The sequence below is a fragment of the Hydra vulgaris genome, chromosome 06 (genome assembly GCF_038396675.1).
Source record: "Hydra vulgaris chromosome 06, alternate assembly HydraT2T_AEP".
NCBI lineage: Eukaryota > Metazoa > Cnidaria > Hydrozoa > Anthoathecata > Hydridae > Hydra > Hydra vulgaris.
In genome coordinates this window covers 49,239,892-49,261,538 of record NC_088925.1, presented here as the reverse complement: position 1 = coordinate 49,261,538, position 21,647 = coordinate 49,239,892, and the positions used below count along the sequence as shown (strand labels likewise).

Sequence of the window (21,647 nt, the reverse complement as noted above, 5' to 3'; positions counted from 1 at the left end):
TGAATTTTTTTAGAACTCGATATACTGAAAAATTATTTCAATCTGCACAATAAAATATGCAAGCATTTTTAAACATTTTAAATGTCAAAAAAGTTTAACAAATTAAATCAATTAAGAGAAATATTTACTCTGAGCTAACTTGCATCCATTCTGTTTCTACTGCAGATAGATTTTGCTGTTGAATTAGAATCCATCTTTGAGGTCCAACCATTTGCCATAACTCTGGAATTTTTGTTATGTTGATGTTTGGAAAAGGTAGTTTTCTCAATGTTAATCTTGAAGGTATAGGGTATAAAAATAGTTTTTTGGCAATTTTTTCTTTTGTGTTATTGTTTAGCACTTCATCGGGAATAGAAAGTACAACATTTCGTTATGTAAGAAACCATAAATGATTTTTAAAACTTTTAATTGCTGCAGTTGAAATTGTTCCTTATTGCACATAAATCAAGGCAAGGATAAGAGGCTGCCAATGGTACTTTCAGAAACCATCTTGCATGAAATAGCCTAGTAAACTCAGCAACTTGATGAACTGTTGCTATTTCTTCTGCACTAATTATATCAAGTTGTCGCAAATGAAATGTAAGCAGTTCTATTGTCATGTAGTACATTGTTTCTGATAGAAATCTTGCATGATGAAAAGCTATAGGCTTACGAAACTTTAAATTTGCCAGTTTATCTCTTTCTAGCCAAACCAGAACAAGCTTATCTAAATGCTTGTAGTCACCTCAAGGAAAATTTTCTGTGAACATTCAAGATAAACTTTAGTTTCAAAAGTCTTTTACAAAAATGTAGTTCAAATTTCTTAATATGAATTTATTTAATTTAGAAAAATTAATTTAGAAATATATATACCTCTACCTTTTCTTCTAAAAATGTTTCTTTTTGCTTGCTCCATTTAAACCTGTTAAGGTTGTTCAAGTTTATGTCCAGCTTTATGGTTTCCCAGACATTTTGAATTTTTTTTAAAAGATTATCAACTGGTCCATCTGAGACTATCCCAGAAACTTTAAGTGCTGCATGCTAGATAATGACAAATGAGATAATAAAAAATCTATTTGAACAGACTAGAACAAAAATATTTTATAAATAAATAATAAATAGTTTAGTATACCATAATATGGAGCTCAAATAAATGATGTCTGCAAGCAAACCATAGTAACAGTCTGCACATCCATTTTTCCATCAACACATATGCACCCTGCATCCAGCCTAAATTTGATTCATTTATTTAAATATAAAAAAATTAAAAAGTATAATGAAAATTATAAAAACACCAAAATACAAAAGTTTTAGCTAATATACTATCAAGTGCACAAGTTTTTCTCACCTGTATTTGAAGATGTAGTGTCAAAACATACACAATGTATTAAATCCCAGAGATTCCAAGATTCTAGTATTTCCTTAATAGCTTTGATTTGCGTTATTCCACGGCTATATGTCATAGAAAGAACTCCAATAAGTTGTTCTTTATCAATAATAGGACTTGAAATCACTAACGCTAACCTGTTATGCGCTAAACTATCAACATTTCTATTTTCACCATAAAAATATTCTTTTAAAATTTTTGTATCGAACTAAACACAAACTAGTTTTCCTTGAACTATTTCAATTAAATCTTCTATTATTTTTAAACCATTATCACTAATTGCATTATTGAAATGAAGCTATGTTAACGACAATAGCTAACTCCCATGGGGAAATTTACAATAAAATATATCACTGAGTCTATATTGTAATTTTTATTTTCTTGCTTTAATTAGCTTGCCATACAAATATTGCAAAACTTGCTGTCTAGTAGGTAATTGAAATGATGATAATATGTAATAGAATATCGTATCATCCTAGAATATCATATCCCCCATAAAAAATTGAAAACGCAGACAATCTTTAAAGTTATAGCCTTTAGAAGTGCACGTAAGCCGTCCGAAATAAAAGTGTCGATAAAAAGCAAGAGCAGGATCGAATTTATACATTAGATGATATTGTTTAAAGTAACAAATTGATGTTATATCTTATATTATACTAAGTTTTGCATCGGATCCTATTTTTATTCATGGGGGATATGATATTCTAAGTATATATTTTTAAGTTTTACATTGGATACGGTTGTTATACATGGAGGATATGATATTCTATTTTTTATACATTTATACATTTCATCATTTATATATTGATAAATATACTATCTACATAATATTTTTAATGGTTTTTTTGTATTCTTCTATTCATCAGCAATCTAAACCTAGCATAAATTTTTTTTGTTAGTTATAATGTTTTTTGTTAAAGATTTTTATTTTATATTTAATTAAGTAAATAGAAAAATCGCACTGCACTTAACAAAAAGCAATATTTCATGAATTTGATTATAAAATTACTTGATAAGAAGAAATATTTGAGCAAGCTAAGAAATTGTTTTTTTCCTTCAATTAACCAATGTTTCCTTCAATTAACCAATGTTTCCTTCAATTAACCAATGTTTCCTTCAATTAACCAATGTTTCCTTCAATTAACCAATGTTTCCTTCAATTAACCAATGCAAATTTATTTGCTAAATACAAAGAGTATCATTATGAAGTTTTTAAGTTTGATAATATAAAATTAATAGTTTTATCCATGTCTAACTTTTGATTTTGATTTCTTTTCGGTCCTTTTTTATTTCCACATAAACGACATTGTTCATTTTGCCAACTTCTGTGACCCATATTTCTTCTAATCCTATATTTAAATTTGTAATATTTACATCTATTGAAATTTTAATATATTCCTATCTTTTCATTAGTGTTACTCTTTTTAAGCCTCATTTATCAATCAGTAACTCGTTTCCCATACTCTTGAACTTCTCCAATCAAAAGTCTGTGGTCACTTTTTATTCGTTAATAAAGTTTTCCGCAAACTAAAAAATAATTTTAAATACTCTTTTTTAAATTAATTTAAAATATAAAACTTCAAAAAGTAAAAATATGATTTTATACTCTCATCGTTTTGCCTTAAAATTATTTAGTTATTTAACTTTATATTATTCATGTTTTAGGAATAAACTTGCACAGATCGCCCACATGAAATCTTCCTTAAGTTTCTTTTCTCAATATTTTTTTTATTTTACTCTTATTTCAAAATTTTTAATACGCCTTATGACAAAAGACCCCGCATGATATGCTGTCAGTTTGTATTGCATGTGGTGCTGTCAGTAATATGAATTTCACCAAAATACCATATCTTTGAACCAAGTAGTAACTAGAATTTTTATAAACAAACAAATTATTTTATGAAAATGGAATACAAATCAAAATGTATCAATAATAATTGACAGTATTTGAACATCATACTTTCATTTTGTTTCTTCTTTCTTTAAAGAAGTTTTGAGTTCATCACGAGGTTTGATGTAATAAATTCTTTTCTCAATTGGTTTGATAACCTGCAACAGAATATTAGGTATAAATTGGAATCAAAGATGTGCAACAGTGAAATTTGCAATACATTCTATGTTAATGCAATAAAATAATTTCATAACTTAAAATTATATATTTCGATTCTGTCTATTAATGACTACAACTACGAGTATAAAAAGTATCCACACCTAAAAATTTTTTAAATTCATACAGAAAAATTTTTTTAAATAATATAATAGAATTGTACATATGGTCAGTGTCCAATGAGGATTTGCAACAACGCAGCATATTAAAAGATCAATTTTAAATAGCTTGTTCTAAAATTAAACTCATTTTTTATTATTATATTCCTTATTCAATTTGTTTAATTACTAAAGTAGTGTAATTCAATATCCACCACCCAAAACCATTGCAGTTAAAGAGGGTGCTAACTTTCTAAGTCAGATTTGTGGTGAAACAAATTTAGTGCATAGAAACAAAATAAGGGAAGTCTTTTTTGACAGGCACTACTACTGCCTATTGGAATATATAAATTGGATATATACAGTGCTCGAAGTGAAGAAAAAAAAGTAACGGGATGGTATTCGGTAAATTAAAAATACCATCCCGCCTAATCATTATTATAATATAATAATGATTAGGCGGGATGGTATTTTTAATTTACCAAATACCATATATCTATATATTATATATATATTTATAAAAAGGTGGCGGGATGGTTTATACTTTATTAAAAGGGTACGGAATGGCATCACGCCCCACTTCGAGCTCTTTATATATATATATATATATATATATATATATATATATATATATATATATATATATATATATATATATATATATATATATATATATATATATATATATGTATATATATATATATATATATATATATATATATATATGTATATATATATATATATATTTATATATATATATATATATATATATATACATATATATATACATATATATATATATATATATATATATATATATATATATATATATATATATATATATATATATATATATATATATATATATATATATATATATATATATATATATATATATATATATATATATATATATATATATATATATATATATATATATATATATATATATATATATATATATATATATATATATATATATATTTGAAAACCGCTTTTTGTCTTTGCATTAAGTTGGTTTGAAGTCTTCCAGCGAAAGTAACCCAATTGGTGCCAAAACTTCGATTTGCTTCTGCTAAAAATAAAAATTATAATATATTAAAATATGAAATAAAAGATAATAATTTTATAATTCCAAATATTTTACTTAATATGTAACAGCTATGAATGTATACTATGCAGTAGTGGTGTTGTGGTTATGCGCTTACTTTGCCAGTGAGCGGTTTATAGTTCGTTCTCCATCACGTCCCTGCTAGTACCACACTCATCTTGTTTCTCCTTGCAGCGGCCTTGTTCGTTAAGGTTCGTGAATAAAATAAGAAATAATAATAAAATAAAAAATTAAAAAATATGAGTACCCTTCTCGACTGTAGAGTAGTAGAGACTGTTTTTTTTTTTTTTCAAATAATTAAAAGTTCTCTTAAAGTAAGACTTTTTTGTCATACCTAAGTTCGGTCACCATGTAACTTCGGTCATTTAAGAAAAAATATCAAAAAGGCATGCAAAACTCAAATTTTACAAACTTTTTTTTCTCAAATAAAACTTTAAATTAGTTCGTAAATAAGAATCTATAAAAAAAAAAAAAAATGTTTATATGCAACCTGTTGAAATAATTCTTTAGCAAAACAATAATTTGAAAAATGGTTGCTATTAAAATCTAAAATAAGCAAATTATTAAAACAAATGATCAAATTTAATCTTGGTATGGTTAAAAATCGCCAAATTAATTATATTTACAAAAAAAATTATTTGTTTTTGAAAATTAACTATTTTTGTAATAAAAGTTAATAATATTTTGAAATTTCACTAACTTTTATAAAAAAAAATTTGGTCATTCGGTCACTCTAACTTCTTTCATTTACGGATAAACAACGAAGGTGACAATTAGTTGTAATATTGTGAAATATTGATAAATGTTATACAAAATTTTGACATTTTTATAATGGATACACACCATGGTATTTTATTTGAATAAAAAATTTGTTCATAATTTCAAAATCAACTGGCAGTTCTTTGAGTTATTAAATATCAAGCTTGGGACATTTTTATATGGATATAAAATTACAGCTCAAAGACAATTATGGATGCGTTGCGAATCCTGTGACGATTGATTGTGTGGATCTTGTTGTTCAACTATGATCAATGATATGTGGAAGAATTGCTAAGAAACATTCGAAGTCTTTCTTTTAAAAATAGATCAGATATAAAATTTAAAAACTGAAAAACAAGGTAATTATTCCATGTAGTCATTAAAAAATGGTTAAAATTTTTTATGACAATAACCATTTTCAAAATTCACATTTTTTCGCTTTTTATTTTTTGTGTGTATATATATATATATATTATATATATATATATATATATATATATATATATATATATATATATATATATAGTTATTATATATTCACTTTTACTTTTACCCAATTTAGTTATGATATTATGTATTAAACGATATCTTACTTTATCTTTTATATATTTTACTTAAATATATATAAAGTTTTATATATTCACTCTTACTTTTACCCAATCTATTTATGATATTATGTATGAAACGATATCTTACTTTACTTTTTATACATTTTTTGTAAACATTTATTTAATTTTTCTTTTGTATTATATATTCTTGAAACAACTTTGTAAAAATTATAAATTATAACACGGTGCTCGGCGATAAGGCAAATCAATGCTTTCTTCTTGCTCCGGCCGTTAGCTTAATTGTAAATTTATGGAAACTGTTATATTTATTAAACGGCAAAATGTAATGTTAAAATAAAAAAAGAAAAGTATATGATATATACGTTATTAGTATTTACATAGTGGCCGAACTTACGAGATGGTATTAAAAGTTCGCTCAAAGTAGATGTTTTCATTTTAAATCAAATATTGAGTACAAGTTTTATTTTTCATTTTTTTATTTTTACAATATCAATTGTCAATATAAATTTCCGTATGTTTCAGAAAAGAAAATTGAAATTTTTTTATTTATGCGTGATAAATAAATGTTCAAAGCTAAAGTGACCGAACTTAGGCGATTTTACGGTATATCAAAAAACAAAAAATTGATCTGAAATGAAGTTATATTTTTTTCCAACTATTTCAACTTTATTCCTAATAGAACTTAAAGAAAACTTATAGAATCCTTATAGGGGGGAGGGGGGAGTATTTGCACTTATTAATCAATTGTGTGCTTTTGCTAAAGCACACAATTGATTTAATAAGTGCAAGTACTTTATGCAAAGTATTTTTATTTTTTTTATTTCAGTTTACAAAGTCAGTCGTTATACAATAAAATAAACTATTAAAATACTTTTACAAATATATAAATATTGCAGACTAACAATATAAACTAGGTTTCCGAAAGAAGATCACAAGGATCTTGTCATCGGGACCTTATAAAATATAATGAAATATATAGTTTTTGCATCTTTATTAATATTTTTTTATTTACAATAATTGTGAAGTGCAAGGTATTATGAAGAATACATATATACTAATCTTTTACACGAGTTAAACTGTAAATAGTATAAACTAACAAAATATTGTAAACAATATAAAATACTTAACGTAAGAAAAAATAAGAAAAAAAAAAAAGAAGTTCACAAGTTAAGTTAAAATAACAAGAAATTAAATTTTTTTAAGTGATTAGTAATATTGTAAAATGTTATCTTGAGAAAGAATAAAATTTTTTGCTTTGTTTTTAAAAAGATGAAGAGAATTAGTTAGATCAAAATCAGAATTTGGCAAAACAAGTTTATTCCACAGGTGTGGCGCTCGATAGGCAAGACAGAATTAATTAAAATTTGTGTGACAAAAAAGTTTTTCTAAAAAATTTATATTTCTAAGTTCGTATTTGTTGGTTGGTTTTAAATTGAAGAGATCTTCAAAGACTGGAGGAGATTGTTTTTCCACATATAAACAAAACATAAAATTTTCAAGACGTTGAGTTTATATTTATTTAAAATTCTCATTTTAATAAAGTAAGATTTACAATGAGAAAAACGATCAGCAAAGTTAATTATGCGAATTGCCCGTTTCTGACAGCGATAAAGACGTTGTAGTTTACTTTTTTCAGTACTTCTCCAGGCAATATTTGCATAGTTTAAGTAACAATGAATAAATGAGAAATAGAGTTGTCTTAAATTTATTTTATTGAGATAATTTTGAGCTTTGTATAAAACTCCAATGTTTTTAGAGACTTTAGAGCATATATAATTAATGTGTTGATTCCAGGTAATGTTCTCATCGAGATAAACACCTAGAAATTTGGTGACGGGATCTCTTTTAATTTCAGTATTGTCAATAAAGATTTGAGGCAAGTTTGAGGAAAAAACTAAAGACACCGAAAAAACTAAAAGTGTCCATTTAGTTTTTTCGGTATTTAGTGTTAGTTTATTAGATTTAAACCAGTGGGATAAATGTTCAAGTTCTTTATTTGCTGTAGCAAAAAGTTCTTAATATCACTCTTAGAGACAAATAAATTAGTATCATCTGCGAACATGATGCTCATCAGATTATATCGTTTACATAGATTAAAAAAAGGAGTGGTCCAAGGATTGAACCTTGTGGAACCCCGCATGTTACATTTAAACAATTGTTTTGATAGCTGTCATTACTAATAACAAATTTTTTCTATTCGATAAGTAACTTTTGAACCACTTTAACACTTGTTTATTTATTCCATAGTATTTCAGTTTTTCAAGTAAAATGTGATGGTTGACCGTATCGAAGGCTTTCGATTGGTCAATAAAAATACCTAAAGTATATTTTGATTGTTCAAAAGATTTTGGGATTTCATTGAGTATTTGCACTTATTAAATCAATTGTGTGCTTTAACAAAAATTATTGTTCTCGTTGTTGTTTTTTTTAAATGGCAGTAAATGGTGGAAAAAATTTTACATTTTACATTCAATTTTTTAAATTTCTTAAAAATTCAAAAATGTTTTTTACATAAAATTTACTTTTTCTCGATTGTTTGCTAATAGCCTCAGATATATGTATGCAACTTCCTCACTTAGACAGTCTTGGACGGTATCTGGTTGTGAGTAATCGTATACCTTTCAACCACCCAAATTCGGATAAATACAAATTACAGCTTTTATTGGTGTTATCTCACCAAGAGAGTCTGTCAGCTTATTACCAAATTACAATTATAATAAAATATGAATACAACTTTAAACAACCAATTTTTTTAATTTACATAATAGTTATTAGTATAATAATCAGGGTGGCCAGCAACCTGAAAAACCTTGAAAAGTCTGGGAAATTCTAAACTAAGATAAAAAGTCAGGGAATATGTTATGTTTTTCAAAAGTCATGGAAAAGTCAGGGAATTTTAATGGATTCATTAACAAAAATATATACTTTTTTGCATATTAGAAATATATTTGTTGCCTTTTTATTGGTAAATTTGTATTCCTTATATCAGTAAGTCAAGGAATTTTCATTGTAATCAAGGAAAAGTCAAAGAAAATTGAATCAAAAATTGCCTGGCTACCCTGATTAGGTTGTTCCACTTTTAACCTGACCAAACAATTTTTGAATGCACCCTATCTCAATCATTCTTATTTGGTCCCAGAACACACCAAAAAAAATTTTAGGTCTCCAAGTCAAGGATTTCCAGTACAAGGTATTTTCATATCCAAGGTTGCATTGAATTTTTTGCCCCCTCCCCCTCCTCCTATCTTAATGTCCTTGATTTATGATTAAACTGTAGAAAATTGTCTGTTAAAATTTTTCAGCTATTTTTGTTCAGAAAAAAAAATCTTTCATTTAACAGTTTACACTAACACACATTGGTCATTTAAAGACAAATAGAGTCAAAAATCACATAAAATTTACATAAACTCACTTTTTTCATGCCTTTTAAAACCTGTTTTTGGTTTTTTTGCACAAATTGCATGGTATCCTGGAGAAAACCTTCGTCATGAATTTCAGCCACAAAATCCTACACAAGTTTGATTGTGGCGCTCAGCCTGCTAGATTCTCCATTTGATGTTGAAAATGTCTGCAGGAATCATTTTCAAAGTTGTCCTTTTATCCATGTGTGTATTGCTTCCGTAGTAATACCTAGGAATGTGAAGAGCAGCCAGGACTCCTTAGTGATAAAGTCGGACAAAACTGACATGAGAACTACATGAGTTGGAGGGTGAGGTTGTTTCCTTTCAAAATCATCAGGTTGCAGACAATTGAAACCTTGCAGCTTCTGAGTAGCTAGTCCAGCTCTTTTCTTTAGTTCTAAAACGAACTATGACGGAACAAGCTTGCATGGAGCAGCTTTCCTAGGAGACCGTACTTGGATATATATATATAGCATATTGCTTATCATTTCATTAGCTAGTTTAAAGCATCCAAATCATGTAATGGAGCCTGAGCCGCCAGAGGAGACTTTAGAAAGTGCGCTCCATAAAATGTGACAATAAAGTCAGTTGATAGTTCAAGCATTTCATTCTCACTTTTATTCAATTTTAAATTAATCTTTAAAGTCAGCTGTATTGTAAGCAAGTATAGACAACCAGTCATGAACTTAATGATGGGCACCTGGTTGTTTGAACTGGAAACCAGGTACATGGCCACCAAGAAAAATAACTATTAGCTCACAAAGAACTTTATAATCTCCTCTTTGAAAACAATCTTATTTTAGGGTTGTTATGCAGAAGTTCTTAGTATCTTATACCCTTCTATGAAAATCAGTACCTATCGTATATTCCTCTCTTCCATAATGGAAAAAAAGCAACTTATCGACATTATTTGCCTCTTATTTCTAGCCAATTATTTTGAATGTATTTATATGTTGCACGTGATGGAGATTTTGTTAAACCTTGAATATAATTCATTGCATGGGAAATATACCTTTCAGATATATGGTGCTTTGATAGATAAATTTTGAAAAGATACAAAATGTACAAATTTTGCCAAAGTTTTGTGCATCAAAATTTTAAATTTTTTTATCAAAATATTTAATTACCTGCATAACAGCCATAATACAGGTCTTTTAAGGACATTACACACCAGGAGCTTAATTTTACCTTGTATTTTTCAGTATAAAAGGCTGTTGTATCTGCACTATAATCAATGATCTGATCAGTGAGCTCATAATACTCTAATATATTCTGAACAGCTATAGTTTGATCCTGCCCTCTAGGTGACTCAATTTCTAGAACTCCTAGCTAGAAATCTAAGGGTTCATTGACCTGGGAGGATGATATACTGAGAGCTTGCCTCTTACAGTTTTAGACATTTTTTTGTCAGTTCGATAGTGTTTGACCAGTTTCGCATCAAAATAAATGATGACCATTGAGCTCCGAATTTTGTCCAGATACTTCTCTTACTTTTCTACGTTCATTTTCAATCATAATCTTTTTTTTTCTATGTAGATAACTCTTTGAAACAGGAACTGTATTAAGATTAACACCACCAAGCTTTAAAAGTAAGGACAGAAGGGAAGTTTCAGCTTGAACACTGACCTTGTACCTAGTCAAGAAAGGAACCCACTTGTCAAGAACATCATTTATTGAAAGCTCCATCAAAACTCTATCTTCACTGATTTTTTTTTTTGGCATGGCTCAAATTCATTGTCGGTACCAGTAGCACTCGTAGCACTTGAACATAATTTTATTTCAAAATCTTTTTTATCTTCCTATACCCTCTATGGCATTTTTCTTTGACATTTTTTTTTTTTTTTATTGTGTTTTTTTCTACGCATACTTTTTATCCTATCTAACATTCGCTTTTCCCCGTCAATGATTTTTTCTAAATAAGATTTATCTTTCCCAGTGTCAAACTTAACCATTTCACCTTTGAATGCTCTCTTCAGAAACTCAATATCTTCTACCTTTTCTTGCTTGTCTCTATTTTCGTCATCTCTCATAAGTTTTAAAATGTTTATTTTATAAGCAGGAAGAGCACAGTTTGCTTCTTTTTTCAAACTCTCTGTTTTTTTTTATATTGCTCTTCTTTGATCTTGTTTATTTCTATAAGGCTTCTAAGACTACACAGTTTCTTCTAGCGTTCATAAGATTTCTCAAGCTTCTTTTTCACCACTTGTTATGTAACCCAAAATCTTGACCCAAACCCACCTTTGTCCCAAAGACTTAACAGCTCTCTCAAAATGCATACTACAGTAAATTCTTCCCTGTTTCTTTTCCTACACTCCCCTCCAATGCAAAGCATAGGTCTTTACATTGTCTTTTGAGCACAGGATACTTTTGCATTTTGATTAATCTTACTTGACCTGAGCCAATATATTTAACGACAAACTTCTACCAGTGTGGGTAGTCTATGCGAAATTCAATAGGAAAGAAAAATTCTTTGCAAAGTTGTTTCAAAGGTTTTTTACCTAAAAAAGCTTTTTTAATTCATTATTTAAATTAAATCTTAAAATAATACCTGTTTGGTGCAAATATATGTAGTGGATACTATAGTATCTAGATTGTTCTTTTACATCTATTAGTTTTCTGTGGAAATAAACTTATGTTGCAGGTTGTACCTGAGGATCCTGGTTGACAATCCCTGTTAGTCCTTGGTGATGTATATCTTATTGGAGGAGTATTTCTGCAACGTGTATTTATCAAACAGCACTATTCGTTACTCTTTCTAACAGTACTTCGACCATTTTTATTCCTTGAAGATATACGAGGAAACCCATCATGATCATCGGCCATTTCATATTTTAAGAAATTTTTTTTATCTGAAAAGTATAATTAAAGGGTCAAATAATACTTTATATAAAAGCAATTATTTGAATAAAGCATTAATGCCGCTAAAAAACTGATAAAATATTGCAAAAATAACATATTTGAATCAAGACTATTTTACTTAATTCATTCAAGACATTGTATTTCAATTTTTGAATAAAAATCTCATTTTATCTCTTAAACAAGTTTAATTTACATTTTTAATTTGCATTTGTTTATTTCTTATACTTTATTTTAAAGATTTTATGATAAAACTTACTTCATTAGAATATATAAAATAGTAATGCATATAATAATGATTCCTACAGACATTTTCAACATCAAACGGAGAATCTAACAGTGGTAAATGACAGGGCTGAGCGCCACATCAAACTTGCGTAGAATTTTATGGCTGAAAGTCATGACGATGGTTTTCTACAGGTTATCATGCAATTCGTGGAAAAAAAACAAAAATAGGTTGGAAAAGACATGAAAAAAAGTGATTTTATGTAAATTTTATGTGATTTTTGACTTTATTTGTCTTTAAATAACCAATGTGTGTTAGTAATAACTGAAAGTTAATACTAACACACAGTGATTATGAATTTGAATGAAAGATATTTTTTTCAGAAGAAAAATAACTGAAATATGGACAATTTTCTACTGTTCTATCATAAATCAGGGACATCAAGAAAGAATGGAGGGCGGGCAAAAAATTCAATCCGACTTCGCATATGAAAATACCTTGTACTGAAACCCCTTGACTTGAAATTCTAAAATCTTTTTTGGTGTGTCCTGGGACCAAATAAGGATGATTGAAATGCGATGCATTCAAAAAATTTTTAGTCAGGTTAAAAACGGGACACCCTTAATCTGTTAATAATTTAGGATACTCACATATATACTATATCATTATTTGTTAGAGGTTAGCAAAATAAAATTTTTCCAAATCGTTTATTCAGCACAAAACCCTCTGGTTTCTTGGGTACGCATCCTAATACTACATACCACTAATATCTTCAATCAGGCAGCTGTTTTTTGTAAACGCATCTAAAAATTAGGAAAATAGTTTTTAATTACATCTGAGTAATTATTTAAATATAACTACTGTTTTTATACCTTTAAATTGTTTATTAATGGTAATATAAAAAAGCATTTGCTCTCTGCAAGTGAGCTTTGTCAGCATCCGTTTATAAAAAAACTCATCTTTAATGCCATTAAAATTGCATTGTGGAGAACCATGCAAAGCACAAATGTGTAGAAACAATGATGTAAAACGTTTTTAAAAAAAAGCATCGATAAAAAAGGTATGAATAATATACCTTTATATATGAATAATATACCTTTGTTATATTCCACTACTAAGCTTTGCTATCTTCCACTACTATTTTTGTATTATGTTTTTCTAAAAAGTAAACAAGTTCTTACTTTCATTTTCTTAAATATTAACAAATCAATATTTAAAAAAAATTAAAAGTTCCAACGAACTGTACGAGCTGTAAAAAAAGTTACCATTTACTATTTACGGTAAAATATGAGTATTTATGTTTATCGTTACGTTAAACAATTGTAGTGTGTCAAAATTAAGAAAAAATTTGAATTTTCTATTTGAAAAATATTTGATACAATATACTTTTTCCCAAACTGAATTAATTTAAGTATCTTTACCTTTAGTTAGTCTGAAATTGCCGCATTTCTTAACAAAGGATACATAATATGAACCAATAAACCTTGGCTTAAAAGCAGCTCCTTTACTTCTTTTACCTCGTTTATCCAGATGTAAAACTTTATTACCTATAATGATACCTTCTTCATTTACTTTTGTACTTCTCCCAACTCTCTCGTCATAATATTTTTTCTGCTTTGCTTGAGCTTTTTCTATGTTCTAAAAGAAATGTAGTGGTGCGCTAATAAAATTTTCTAAAAAAAGTGTAGGATTAAAAGCTTGTAGCTGTTACCTTTGAAACGAAAATATTTTAATTATCAAATGTATCTTGGTAATCAAATGTGTTAAACTTTCAATGTTATTTTTATTTTTCTCCACTTCATTTTTAGCTTCTTCATCTTTGGCGGCAAATATATCCATGCCCTGAACAATAATATTATTTTATATAAATACACTTAATGTAAAAATAAAATTAGTTAATTTCATTGTACAAAATGGTATTTACTTTTTTATACTCACAACTGCAAACAGGTAGGGTAGAGCGGGACCTATCGGGACAGTGGGGCATAAAAAGACAGTTATGCCTGAAGCTTTATATCTCAGCTAATTCCTTTTTTTTTCAAATTTTTTTTTGATAAAACCTTTTAAATTACTGTGGTTTATTATTGTAAAAAAAATTTAATTTTACAAATACCAAAATGCATTAAAGTACCAAAATGCATCTGAAAGATTGCGAAAAACAAAATTTGCATATTTTCTTAAGCGATATAACGACAAAAGATTTATCTTGAACTATTGCTAATTTGCTTTATTTATAAAAAGTTTATATTTTTTAGACAGTATTTTTTATCCTCTTTAAGAATCTGGATTGAAAGAAGTATTTGGAATAGAACTTTTTGAATATTAATAATTTCAGTCAAATGACTTTTGTGAGGCATATAAGGACAACAAATTATTTATATAATTGACTATATTACAATCATTTCGTGATGCTGTTTACAGTTTGATGATTTTATTTTTAATCTAAAATATCATTTTCCTTGTTTCGAAAAGCAATATTAGTATTAAATTCAAAGAAATTCTTATTTTTATAACTTAACTTCGATTATTAATAGTGTTTTATGTAAACAAAGATGGTAAGAAATTATATAAGAAAGACCAACAATCCAAATTGGGATGAAATGCAGTTTAACTGTGAGTAAAAAGGAACTTAGAACTAGAAAAGCTGCTGATACATGTGGCATATTTACGTTTGCTCTACATTGGCATATTGCTAATTGGTCAGCTCATCAAAAATGTTTACAAATAGTTTCAGCATATTTATTGTGTGATTTATGTGATCCACAAAATTTTTTGTTTAATTTCAAATTTAGTAGTAGCTACCAATTTAAAAATATATAGGTTAGAGTAGAGCGGAGGTATTTTATAATAAAACACCAAAAATTATTTTTTATTCTAGCTGTTACTTGCTTTTTGTGATATATGGGTGTAGGGCGTGTAGTTTCTATAGATTCGTTACTTTTTTGAGAGCCTAATGTCTGAACATATTAAGACGATAGATAGCCTTCATTTTTCATCGTTTTTAAAGCTTTACAATTGACGAATAATTGCTGCTTTTTAACTGTCCCGTTTTGCCCCACCGATAGTCTAGAGTTTCATTACTTTGATTGTTATAACTTATTTTTAAATTCTTTTGTTTTTTCATTTACTTATATTGATGAATTTTAGGAACTTAAAAAAAAACAGAATTAACTGTGATTAGTTTATCCGCAACTAGCATTTCTTTCTTAAGTGTCCCTATATGCCCTATTCTAACCTAATACTCAGGAAAAAACCTGAAAAATTTGAGTGGTAATCATGTACACAAATAATTGGGAAACATAATTTAAAAAATAATGTTAAATCCTAAAAGATGATTTCCAATAAATACTTTAAAAAGTTTTTAATATATGTTTCTATTTAAAGACATAATATTCGTTTAGTTACACCATCCAATCAGATTTCAATATTTTCAGGCAGCCAGTTGACGAATGTACGCAACATTTTAACCCAAAGTCCTGCCATTCAATTAGGAGCAAGAATGCAAATATATGTGCAAATCCTCGCTGGTAAAACCATCACGTTAGAAGTTGAACTTGGAGATACAATTAAAAACGTAAAAGCTAAAATTCAAGACAAAGAAGGTATCCCACCATATCAACAGTGTTTAGCTTTTGCTGGTGAGCAGTTAAAAGATGGAAGAACTCTCAACGACTACAGTGTTCAAAAAGAATCTACCCTTCATCTTGTTCTTCGGTTAGGAGGAACTATGCTAATATATGTGCAAATCCTCGCTGGTAAAACCATCACGTTAGAAGTTGAACTTGGAGATACAATTGCAAACGTAAAAGCTAAAGTTCAAGACAAAGAAGGTATCCCACCAGATCAACAGAGTTTATTTTTTGCTGGTGAGCAGTTAGACGATGGAAGAATTCTCAACGACTACAATGTTCAAAAAGAATCTACCCTTTATCTTGTTCTTCAGTTAAGAGGAGCTATGCTAATATATGTGCAAATCCTCGCTGGTAAAACCATCACGTTAGAAGTTGAACTTGATGATACAATTGAAAACGTAAAAGCTAAAATTCAAGACAAAGAAGGTATCCCACCAGATCAACATTGTTTAATTTTTGCTGGTGAGCAGTTAAAAGATGGAAGAACTCTCAGTAGCTACAATATTGATAGCGAATCTACTTTACTTTTTCAATCGAATAAGATATCAATAGAATCCAATAGGGTATGGATATACAGTTTTACTAACTTTTAGGCATTAGTTGCACTAATAATCTTTAAGTTGCCCTTGACTTAAGTTAAAAACTCTGATTGACGCATCTACTAGTTAGATATTTATCTTTTCACAGTTCTGGTATGAACTAGTCAATAAATTTATTTGCACTTTTTGTTGTGAAATCATTTTAAATTGTGTTATGTATTATTAAATTTGGTTTAAGGTATTTTTGTGTGAATGTTTTTTTTCACCTTTCTTATTTTCTTTATCAGGTTTTTAATTAGATTTGTTGTTAGGTGCTTTTGTTTTAAAAAATGATTAAAAGATTTTTTGATTTTATCATTTGAATGTGGACATTTGAATTGTAGATTTTTTTTTAAGGATCATCAGAGCTATGAACTATTAGAACTATTAGAACTATTAGAGCTATTGATTTTTTATTTTTGCTCTTGTTGATTTAAAGAGATCTTTTTTGTTTTTGAAATGAGCTCTGGTCATATTTACAATTCATGACGGCTGCTAGGTGAACCATGATTACTAATAGAAATTAGGAAAAAAAAAAGAAGTTTATGGATTTTTGTTGACTGAGCTGCTATAAAACTGAAAACCTTTTAAGTTTTCCCAGCAAAGTTTCTACTTACAAAGTTGAAGTTATCATATATTCGTCTCAGAAAACTTAAAAAAGCAATTATAAAAGATTTTATTTTAGAACTTCATAAAATAATTGTTTTTACTATGAAACTTTATGTTTAGCTTATGTTCAGATAATTAACCTAATTTTAAAGTGTTTCAATTGCTTTAAAGTTTAAACTTGCTGGATTAAACTTTTCCATCTATATTCAGTTTTTTAATATATTCTACTATTCGAAACTGATTTTAGGCTTTATTTTTGCTGAATGGTATCTTTATCTTCGTGTGCTAAAACAATAATATTGTTTACAGACCTGAACAATATTATTTTACCACAGGTATGAGTTTAATCAATATTTAATATATCTACATATGTATATATATATATATATATATATATATATATATATATATATATATATATATATATATATATATATATATATATATATATATATATATATACATACACACATATATATTTGTCTAGAGTAGATGATTTTTAAACATATCTTACTCCACATTTTTACTTCAGACAAAGTTTTTGTTTCCATTTAATAATAATCTTCAAAATACTTTGATAGTCATTAGTACATTTTGCTTTCATTACTTTTAACAGAGATTAAATAAAATACTAATGATACACTTGGTACAATGGAAACACTTGAGTACATTTTTTAGAATTTTATTTTTTATTTTTGCGTATAACTATTTTTAACAATGAATTCACAAAAAATCGGAACTGTGAAAAGACGCTCTAATATAAAAAAATACTTAATTGCTGAAAAAAAATATATTGTTAAGATATCACTTCAATATTCTAACAAGACTCCAGTATACCCAGCAAATGCTCTAATGCAGTATTTCAGTGGACCTATTTAGGGAATTTGTGCAATCCATAGTAGTTTTGCTCATTGGTTAATTAAGGTAGCAGATTCCCTTAAAATAGAGTTGTTTAATTTTTTGTTATGGAACATTTACTACAATTAAATTTAATTTTAAATTAATTAAGTTTCTTTTTTTTATTTATAAAATTAACAAAAAAAGTAATTAAGGACTAGTTACACATTTAAGCTGCCATTTTAACAAAGTTTCGAACATGATTGTAAAAGTTTTACAAATGCTAGAAACTCCGAATTTTCAGTGTACATTTAAAGTACTATTAACTGGGGTTTCTACCACGTATGTGAAAAATGCATAACTATTTTTTAAGTTACTCAATTTTTTTCAAAAAGTAGTAAAATGAAGTACCCAAAAAGATAAAAAAATATACTTAAAATAAAAGTTGAACTTTCATTGTTGTTCAAACCCCAGACAACACAACAAGGAACATTTCCTGAAAATTTCAAATCAAAATCTTTATTAGAAGTTGAGAAAACGTGTTTTATGTGTTGCAATGTATTTGAAAAATAAAACGCTAGAAAAACGCTTATAATGATTGTTATTATTCTAAAAATCACAAGCAAAATAAGATGCCTCTTCTTCCTATTTTTTGTCAACAAACCTTACTTTCATAACATTTACTAACTTTAGTTGGTATAAGGTATCAACAGAAGAAACTTATTTGTTGATACCTGCTGTGAAAGTCTTTTTTGTCTTCTATTCATTATCAAAAAAACTTCCTAGCACTTGAAAAACTTGCAATCGGTAATGAGGCTGCAGTTTTTTTCTTTTCTTTTTTTGATGTGTAATAACTGTTTTTAAATTTACATTTACATTTTCTAGTTGTGCAACAAGTTATTTTTTATTTAAAAGATGCAAACAAACTTCAAATGAAAATAGCTTTTAAGCAAACAAGCTAACATGATACTAATAAGCCAAAAGATGTGGTGTTATTAGTAAACTTTGAGCTATGACACTTAAATTAAATTTTATTTGAGCACTGATAAAATATTAGGCTAACAGGATATTTTTAGAGCTTAGTTTTTTCTAAAAACTTGACTATAAAGCTAAAAAACCAATGAACAAATTCGTTGCTATGGTGGTTGCTAGGGAAGTCTGAAAAACTATGGTGCACTAAATTATGATTATTTAAGAAACTAAATTAGTTTACAACAAACTGTTTTTACACAACTAATCTCTGTAAAGTTCATCATTAAAATTGACTAAAAAAATTTTCGATATTGTTTTGATTTTTATGGGGATCCGCTATCTTAATGGACCAATAATGGCAGAGGCTAGCCGATTACTAGCTGCTGACTAGCCGTTTTATCACATACTGAAAAGTTGTTGACTTGCTACTTTTTGTTGATGCCACTAATTGTGCACTTAGTAATTAATAAGCAAAATTAAATTGGACTGATCAAAACGTCTATACCCAGTGGGCACAGGACCTAAATAAGACGTCTTTTGATTGTTTAAAAGACGTCCAAAACATTCAAAAGACATTTAAAAGACGTCTTTTTTACGTCCTGTGCCCACTGGGTACAGGTCTACCGCAAGTCCAATACAAAAATGTTTGGGTGGTTTGCATTTATAGTTAACAAATTGAAATGTGTTTAGGTAATCAGTTCCATTAACAACTTTTTATCGCTGGAAAGGATTAGAAGATAGAACATCAGAGAACAAAAAGGTTCAAAAATAATCCACTATTCATCTTTACAACCAATTTTAACAAAATACGTTGCAATGTATATATGAAAATGCAATGCATATATGAAAAAAAATGTATGCAAGTATATATGAAAACTCTGACTGACTGAAAAACCATCACTTAAGAAATTTGTTTTGATAATGCAAAACGCAATGTGAAGACGAAAGAACAAAACAATGAAGGCCTCACCAACGAAAAACGTTTTCTTGCCATTAAAGAGTTAAAGTGGCAATTTCTTTTCTTGAACTTTGATTAGTAGCTGAAAAATATTTGTATTTGTGTATTTAACTTTTAGAATATGAATATGTATTTAACTTCGTAAGAGTGTGTACTTAACTTCGTAAGAATGTGTATTTTACTTCGTACGATTGTGTATTTAACTTTGTAACAACATGTACTTAACTTTTCGTAGTAATGTAACAACTTGTACTTATCTTTTAGTAAATAATGTAATAATTTGCACTTAACTTTTAGTGTATGAATGTGAATTTAACTTCGTAAGAATGTTTATTTAACTTCGCAAAAATGGGTAACTATTTTTGTAAGAATGTGTAATAACCTTCCTAAGAATGTGCAATTAACATCGCATTTGTAATATGATTTAGGCTATTATTTGTAATTTATTTTGTGTGCTAATATAAAGCCTATTATTTGGTGTTTAAAATAGCTTCGATAAGACACGATATAATTAATCTTATGTATTAAGCTACAAATGTTTGTTGTATTATTGCCTGGATATGTTTGCTAACAATTATTTCAACAAAAATGATCTTACCCAACTATAACTTGATAGTTGAACATTGTTTAAGAACTTTAAATTGAAAATAGAGTATTAAAGACTTCCTTGTATGTTGGAAATAAAATATTTATATAACTTTAAACCTTTTTATATCTTAGTTTACAAGAGTTATACAGGATTTATTAAATATTAGGTTTCGAAAAAGTTGTATGAGCAGATATACGCCGATAAATTATGCGCATGCATTCGCATAGTTATCCGCATAGCTTTTTTTCAACTTCAAATCATAAAAATCCGTTAAATTGTTTCGATTAGACGGACAGACAAAAAACGAATCATAATTCTAGTTTTCATGAAATTTTTAATTATTGTGCTTTTGAAACAAAAAAAATCATTAGTTTTGAGAGTAGAAATAAAAGTTAATAAATTTCAATTCCACTATAAAATCTTTTTAATTAAAACACTTTTATAAATAATAACTTTAACTTATTAATTATAAAAGTGTTTTAAACAAAGAAATAAATAAAACAATGAAGAAGTGAAAAATTTATAGGCAAATTAAACGTTTTTCCTCAAACAGCAAGACAATGGAAAACTTTAAAATAAGTAAATATTTGCAAAATTTCGATACAGTATAGAGAACTGGAACTTGCATTGCCTGCCAAAAAATAATTCAACGGGCAATAGATTGCATCACAGCACATAAACGAGCATCATTTCCAAACGCTAGTGAAGATGAGAAACGTTTGTTTTCAAAACAAAAAGCCGAATCATCAATCAACTTCAAAAACGACATTTTAATCTCAGCTGAAACATACTAATGTAAAAAATCCTGAATAATCAAAATATGAAATCGATATGAAGTTAGCAAACTTCTTTATCCGAGCTGGAACATCTCTTCGTTTTGTTGAATCTGAAGCTTATAAGGCCTTGATTAAAGCACTTAATTCATTGTATGCATCATTATTACCGTGCCACATTGGGCCAGAATATTTAATCTTTGAGA

At 27.7% G+C, this 21,647-nt stretch overlaps 1 protein-coding gene across 4 annotated transcripts in view; it reads left to right on the top strand.

The window, feature by feature from the left end:
- LOC136081937 (polyubiquitin-B-like) overlaps positions 1–20,428 on the top strand; it is a 74,164-nt gene extending 53,736 nt beyond the window's left edge. For 3 of the 4 annotated variants that reach the window (XM_065800377.1, XM_065800375.1, XM_065800376.1), the window contains 2 exons: positions 15,895–16,688; positions 19,812–20,428. In XM_065800377.1, coding sequence (XP_065656449.1) covers positions 15,895–16,688; positions 19,812–19,862 — 845 coding nt within the window. In that variant the 3' untranslated portion in view covers positions 19,863–20,428. The remainder of the gene's footprint in view (positions 1–15,894; positions 16,689–19,811) is intronic. The other variant, XM_065800378.1, reaches the window with a different exon arrangement.
- The last annotated feature ends 1,219 nt before the right edge of the window (positions 20,429–21,647 follow it).